General features: G+C 42.9%; 1 protein-coding gene and 1 long non-coding RNA gene across 2 annotated transcripts; both read left to right on the top strand.

Annotated features, from left to right (window-relative positions):
- The first annotated feature begins 2,250 nt into the window (after nt 1-2,250).
- On the top strand, nt 2,251-4,453 carry LOC123039249 (uncharacterized). Its single transcript, XM_044462491.1, has 4 exons — nt 2,251-3,349; nt 3,453-3,754; nt 3,843-4,314; nt 4,424-4,453. The coding sequence occupies exons 1-4, from the start codon at nt 2,324-2,326 to the stop codon at nt 4,451-4,453; spliced, it is 1,830 nt and encodes a 609-aa protein (XP_044318426.1). The 5' UTR covers nt 2,251-2,323.
- Nucleotides 4,454-4,572: 119 nt separating this feature from the next.
- On the top strand, nt 4,573-5,389 carry LOC123045403 (uncharacterized). The gene is made up of 3 exons (XR_006421385.1): nt 4,573-4,641; nt 4,726-4,830; nt 4,931-5,389. It is a non-coding gene; the product is annotated as an uncharacterized lncRNA (long non-coding RNA).
- The last annotated feature ends 2,038 nt before the right edge of the window (nt 5,390-7,427 follow it).

Below are 7,427 nucleotides of genomic sequence, written 5' to 3' on the forward strand. Positions count from 1 at the left end.
TTGGAGTGACTCTTTGTTGCATGTCGAGGGATTATTACATGATCTAATTATGTTATCCTTGTTGAGAGAACTTGCACTAATGAAAGTATGAACCCCAGGCCTTGTTTTGAAGCATTGCAATACCGTTTGTGCTCACTTTTATCATTAGTTACCTTGCTGTTTTTATAATTTCAGATTACAAAAAGCTATATCTACCATCCATATTGCACTTTGTGACGCCCCCAATTCAATCGTACACTAATCATGCACGCAAATGTGTATGATCAAGATCAGGGACTCACGGGAAGATATCACAACACAACTCTAAAAGTAAAATAAGTCATACAAACATCATATTTCAAGCCAAGGGCCTCGAGGGCTCGAATACAAGTGCTCGAACATAAACGAGTCAGCGGAAGCAACAATATTTGAGTACAGACATAAGTTAAACAAGTTGCCATAAGATGGCTAGCACGAACTAGGATACAAATCGAAAGAGGTGCAAGCCTCTTGCGGTCCTGCCTGGGATCCTCCTAAACTACTCCTGGTCGTCGTCAGTGGCCTGCACGTAGTAGTAGGCACCTCCAGTGTAGTAGGAGTCATCGTCGACGATGGTGGCTGATACGTCTCCAACGTATCTATAATTTTTTATTGTTCCATGCTATTATATTACCCCTTTTGGATGTTTATGGGCTTTATTTTATACATTTATATCATTTTTGGGACTAACCTACTAACCGGAGGCCCATCCCATATTGCTGTTTTTTTGCCTATTTCAGTATTTCGAAGAAAAGGAATATCAAACGGAGTCCAAACGGAATGAAACCTTCGGGAGCATGATTTTTGGAACGAACGTGATCCAGAGGACTTGGAGTGCAAGTCAAGAAGCGTCCGAGGCTCCCACGAGAAAGGAGGCCCCCCCTATAGGGCGCGCGCCCCTGTCTCATGGGCCCCTCGGGCGTCCACCGACGTACTTCTTCCTCCTATATAAGCCTACATCCACCACCGTAACCATCTGTATCCGCGAGATCTCATCTTGGAGCCTTTGCCGGCACTCTGCTGGAGGGGGAATCGACCACGGAGGGCTTCTACATCAACATCCTTGCCCCTCCATGAGTGGTGAGTAGTTTGCCACAGACCTACGGGTCCATAGTTATTAGCTAGAGAGTAAAATGCAAGCGCGGTCCTAATTCTTTCCCAAAAGTGTCGACTGGGTCCTAATTCTTTCAAAATGCACATCTGGGTCCTAAATCTTTCTAAGTTGTTCACCCGAGGTCCTAATTTCGACTGTCCGCCGCTGACCAGCTCGCGTGGCGCTTTGACCGCTGCCACGTCGACTCGAGGGCCCACGCGGGATAACGACCAGCCATGCATTTTTTCAAAAGAGCCCCCAACCCTAATCTCTCCACAGCTGTAGTCCTTTCCTATCCTCTTCCCCACCTCTCTCTGCTCTGGCGAAACAGGGGAGATCGACGGCGGCGGTCTGGTGAGAAGAGGCAGGCGGCCATCGTAGGCGCTTGTCCGGCGGCGGAGCCGCTAGGATGGCGCCCGTGCATCGGTGACCTGGAGATCCTCCTCCACGATACGGTCAGTGTGTTGCCCATAACCCTAACCCTCGATCCTCTTTTTCCGTGGATTTCGATTTAGCTCGAATCGATGGTAGTATTTGACTGAATCCCTCGATACCTAGGAGCACAAGAGGAGGTTTTTACCGTAGAAATCAACTATGGTGGATTTTTCTGCGGATTTGGCCGATCGAAGACGTATGTCGATGGTAAAGTTGCTCTGTTCGATGGTTGCTAAGTAGATACATGGTCTCCTCTCTGGCTCACTGGTTTTATGCAGAAACTGGGATATAGTGACCAATCTAAGCATGTTATTTACTGGTTACTGCCTGGAAAGAATTTAGCCGACGGACTGCGGATTGTGGACTGTGACACTGACACTTTGCACATGACAACAGTTGTTCCAAAATTCCAGTTGTTTCAGTTGTTTGTTGATCACAAAGATATGGCCTTTGACAATGTAATGGATGATATTCATGTTAGTGGTACACCTGAGCTACCTCTTGTACTAAGCCCTAAATCTCATGGGTTTAGCAGTGGAATAAGAGGAAGTCCCAGGTTTAAGGTGAAAGCTCACAAAGGCAGACTGAACCAATGTCATGCAGGCAGCAGCAATGAAGGGAGTAGCAGTGTTCCACCAGTGGGACTAAATGTTGGACATGAGCTTAGAAGAAGCAGGAGGAAACTTGTGGTAGAAGAAGAAAATGACAGTGACAGTGATAGTGATGACAGTGAATGGGATTCAGACTGGGTAGACTCTGACAATGAAGTAGGCAAAGATGATGATGATCTATATGAAGAATGGGTTGATGAAAAATTTGAGAAGAAAAAAAAAGAAGAAATCTGAATGGGAGCAGGACAATGACTATGATACAGATGAACTGCAGGAGCTACAAGGTTCAGAGCTTGAAGATAGTGATTCAGCAGAGGAAGTGGAAGTAGTAGATGCACAAGGAAGGAAAAAAATGAAAAAGAAAGTGAAGCTGAAAAGGTGGAGGCCTGAGAACATGAAAGAAGTCAATTTTCACATAGGCATGGTGTTCTTGTCTGTCATTGAACTAAGAGCAGCAATTCAGGAGTACATTGTGAAGCAAAGAGTGCAAATTCATTACATAAAAAATGATAAGCAGAGGATATGGGCAGGTTGTGTTGGAGATTGTCCCTGGTTCTTATTTGCTGCACCTGACAGCAGGACCAAAGCATGGGTTGTGAAGAAGTATGTGGGTGAGCATACATGTGAAAGAGAGTGGGCACTCAAGCAATTTACAGCAAGATATTTGGCTGGCAAGTATGTGGAAACATTTAGAGCAGATGAGAAGATGACACTGCAAAACTTTGGCAGACTTGTTCAATTGGACTACAACATGCAACCTACTAGAAGTAAGCTAGCTAGAGCAAGGAGGATTGCACTAAAGATAATTCATGGAGATGAACTTGAGCAGTATAATTTACTGTGGGACTTTGCAGCTGAAATCAGAAGATCAAATCCTGGCAGTACCATGCTTGTGCATGCAAACAATGGAAAGTTTGATAACTGCTACATGTCCTTAGATGCATGCAAAAGGGGTTTTCTGCTAGCTTGTAGGCCCATTATATGCATTGATGGGTGTCACATTAAGAACAAGTATGGTGGAGTGATGCTGACAGCTGTTGGAGTTGATCCTAACGATTGTATCTTTCCCATTGCAATTGCCATAGTAGAAGTGGAAGATACTGTCACATGGAAGTGGTTTTTGAACACATTGAAGGAGGATCTGAACATACAAAACACAGCACCATGGACATTGATGAGTGATAGGCAGAAGGTAGTAAGAACATTGTAGCATTTCATACTGTAGCATTTCATACTGTAGCATTTCATATTATCATACTGTAGCATTTCATTTGTTTGTTCTACAATGTATGTAGGGCTTGATCAATGCTGTCAATGCAATGTTTCCTGATGCACAACATAGATTTTGTGTGAGGCATCTGCATCAAAACTTTGCAAAAAACTGGAAAGGTGATGTATTCAAGAATAAATTGTGGCAAATTGCAAGAGCTACACATGAGGCAGACTGGAAGAAGTACATGCAAGAGATGAAAGAGTTGGATCAGGGGGCCTATGAGTACTTGGATGCAATTGACCCAAGGCAGTGGTGCAAGGCCTATTTCCATGAACTCCCAAAGTGTGATTTGCTTCTTAACAACAGCTGTGAAGTGTTCAACAAGTAAGTTGTCAGTACTGTAGCATTTCAGCTGTGAAGTGATTTCATATTGTCAGTACTGTAGCATTATCTAACTGTAGTTATTTCATAGGTATATACTTGATGCCAGAGAAATGCCTATAGTTACTTGTCTTAAGAAGATCAAGGACCAATTAATGACTAGGTTTTATAGCAAGAATCTGGAATCTGAGGAGATGTGTGGTCAAATTTGTCCAAAAATTAGAAAAAAACTGGACAAAAATATTAACATGTCCAACAACTGCACTGCATTACCAACTGGACAACACATATTTCATGTTAAAGGCATGGTTGGGGAGTATGATGTGAACATACAGAAGGAGGAGTGTTCTTGTAGGGCATGGCAGCTCTCTGGAATTCCATGTAGACATGGAGTTGCATGTTTAAGACATGAAAGAATTAAACCAGAGGATGTTGTCAACAAGTGCTACAGCATAGATGCTTTCAGAGCTGCTTATGGCAAGATCATAATGCCATGTAGTGATCCTAGAGTGTGGCCTAAAACTAATGGGCCTCAAATGCTGCCACCACACTATGAGAAGAAAGTTGGTAGGCCTGGAAAGAAGAGAAAGAAGAACCCACTAGAGGAGGACAATGGAACTAGGATGAGCAGACATGGCATTATTGGACACTGCAGTGTGTGCAATCAACCAGGACACAACAAAAGAAAGTGCCCTGAACTAGGTAGAGGACAACCAACAGCAGCACATGAGGCAGGAGCAGAACAAGATCCAGCAGCAGAACAATATCCAGCAGCAGAAGAGGAAGCAGCAGAACATGTGCAAACAACAGAACATGTGCCGATTCAGGTTGTGCTTCCAGAAACACAACAAAGAACTAAACTACCAGTCAAGAGAAGGCCCAGTTGCAAGGTGCATTTCCCTTAAATGTTTCCCTTAAATGCCGTTGAAAACTAAAATTGCAATAGTCAACAACATTTCTTATTTTTTTTGCAGAAAAAGGCATGTCCACAAGTGGGCAGAAGTACATCTAATATGATATCTTCTTCTATGAATTATGATCTTGCTTCATCTACTATGATTGAGATTTTACAGGACCAAGTGAGAGCTTTTTATTTAAATGAAATGTTAATAAATGCAATGCCATCTGTTCTTCCAGAAATTCACCTACATTACTAAATACATGTTGGTTGGTTTGTAGGCTATAGCTACTCAACAATCTCAAACAGCAGTGCCAGCTCCTCTACCAGAAAGCCAGTTCATTGCAAACTGCAGAGATGCCCTGCCAGCTCCAAGAAGCCACACTACTGCTACACTAGGTTTGAAGAGAAGGAAGAAAGTGAAAAAAACTAAGGAGAACAAAGCCCCAACAACTCAGAAGTGAAGAGCTACAAAGATGTTATGGAAAGAAGCAGTGTAGGATGTTTTTCTTTTGCTTAGGAAACAAGGTGGTTTGTAATGAAACCTCATGCTAAGATGTGGCTTTGGGTTTCACACAAACCATGGAAATGTAATACTTTTGTTGCACAACTTCAAGACCTTGTAATGTTGGGTCCATCTATCTATCTTTCAGACTGCTTTGAAGTTCAGTTAGTAAAAGAATGGCCTTGCATATTACTGTTTATTTGTGTTGTCAATGCTAGTAAAAAAATGGTGCCAAAGTACAGAAAAACAACCAAAATGCTGCCAAATTTTAGTTCAATTTCATTGCAACAGTAAATCATCAACATCTGGATACACCAACAAGCATTGATCACTGGATACATCATACTAACACATCACTTCTTAAATCCTACATACACCACAACTACAATCAGTACAACAAGTGCACTGAGAATACTCCTACAGAGAAAAATGAGCTCATTCATCTTCTGCATTGCTTCTGCATATGCCACAGTCTCGACAGTGCTATGCATTGCTCCTGCACAAGCATCTTGCACCTCTGTTTCTTCACTTGCAATGACACCAGCCGAATCTAAACTGCTCAATCCACGGCTGACATACCCAGCTCTCACCAAAAAATCAAAATAGTTGTCTGGTCCATCTTCCCAATAGTAATGTTGGCAAGGATTTGGTTGAATCTGATAGAAATTGAGCAAAAAAAATTCAGTCAAAAAGAAACACAGAAACATCAAATCGATTGGGCACTTGTAAAAGATCTTACATGGTGATTGGGGCACTTGTAGAAAATCCTGCCAGGATTTGCCTTCGATTTTGACACAAGACGAATTGTAGATCGAATGCGGCAGCTAGGGCATGGTACCAACGGCAGCATACCCACGGCAGCCGGTGATGAGATGGGCGGCGAGAAAAGGGCTAACGCCGGAGGTGGAGCAGGCGCTTGGGCAGCCTTCTTCCCGCGGTGCTTCACGGCAGACGAGCTAGCGGCGGCGGACATGGCGGCGACGGCGTGGCGCCAGAGAGAGGGAGAGAGCAAGCAGAAGACCTAGGGACCGGGGAATGAAGAGAGGACAAACTCCAGGGGCCAAACTGCTTAAATTACCAACCTCCAACTGCGGGAACTATCCTGCGTGGGCCCTCGAGTCGACGTGGCAGCGGTCAAAGCGCCACGCGAGCTGGTCAGCGGCGGACAGTCGAAATTAGGACCTTGGGTGAACAACTTATAAAGATTTAGGACCCAGATGTGCATTTTGAAAGAATTAGGACCCAGTCGACACTTTTGGGAAAGAATTAGGACCACGCTTGCATTTTACTCTTAGCTAGATGGCTTCTTCTCTCTTTTTGGATCTCAATACAATGTTCTCCCCCTCTCTTGTGGAGATCTATTCGATGTAAACTCTTTTTGCGGTGTGTTTGTCGAGATCCGATGAATTGTGGCTTTATGATCAAGTTTATCTATGAATAATATTTGAATCTTCTCTAAATTCTTTTATGTATGATTGAGTTATCTTTGCAAGTATCTTTGAATTATCAGTTTGGTTTGGCCTACTAGATTGATCTTTCTTGCCATGGGAGAAGTGCTTAGCTTTGGGTTCAATCTTGCGGTGTCCTTACCTAGTGACAGAAAGGGTTGCAAGGAAAGTATTGTATTGTTGCCATCGAGGATAACAAGATGGGATTTATATCATATTGCTTGAGTTTATCCCACTACATCATGTCATCTTGCTTAATGCGTTACTTTGTTCTGATGAACTTAATACTCTAGATGCAGGCAGGAGTCGGTTGATGTGTGGAGTAATAGTAGTAGATGCAGGCAGGAGTCGGTCTACTTGTTGCGGACGTGATGCCTATATACATGATCATGCCTAGATAATCTCATAATTATTTGCTTTTCTATCAATTTCTCGACAGTAATTTGTTCACCCACCGTAATACTTATGCTATCTTGAGAGAAGCCACTAGTGAAACCTATGGCCCCTGGGTCTATCTCTTATCATATTTGCTTCCAATGTACTTTTATTTGCATCTTTACTTTTTGCATCTATATTATAAAATACGAAAAATATATTTATCTTATCATACTATCTCTATCAAATCTCACTTTTGCAAGTGGCCGTGAAGGGATTGACAACCCCTTTATTGCGTTGGTTGTGAGTTCTTTGTTTGTTTGTGTAGGTGCGTGGGACTTTTGAGGATCCTCCTACTGGATTGATACCTTGGTTCTCAAAAACTGAGGGAAATACTTATGCTACTATTGTTGCATCACCCTCTCCTCTTCTAGGAAAACCAACGCAAGC

This window comes from Triticum aestivum, chromosome 2B, assembly GCF_018294505.1.
Source record: "Triticum aestivum cultivar Chinese Spring chromosome 2B, IWGSC CS RefSeq v2.1, whole genome shotgun sequence".
NCBI classification, from domain to species: domain Eukaryota; kingdom Viridiplantae; phylum Streptophyta; class Magnoliopsida; order Poales; family Poaceae; genus Triticum; species Triticum aestivum.

Bases quoted from the DNA above. Each gene is read 5' to 3' on its own strand.
- LOC123039249 (XM_044462491.1), top strand. From the start codon at position 2,324: ATGATGATGATCTATATGAAGAATGGGTTGATGAAAAATTTGAGAAGA. The intron at 3,350-3,452 runs GTAGTAAGAACA...CAATGTATGTAG, and splicing joins TGATGAGTGATAGGCAGAAG to GGCTTGATCAATGCTGTCAA. The intron at 3,755-3,842 runs GTAAGTTGTCAG...GTTATTTCATAG, and splicing joins AGCTGTGAAGTGTTCAACAA to GTATATACTTGATGCCAGAG.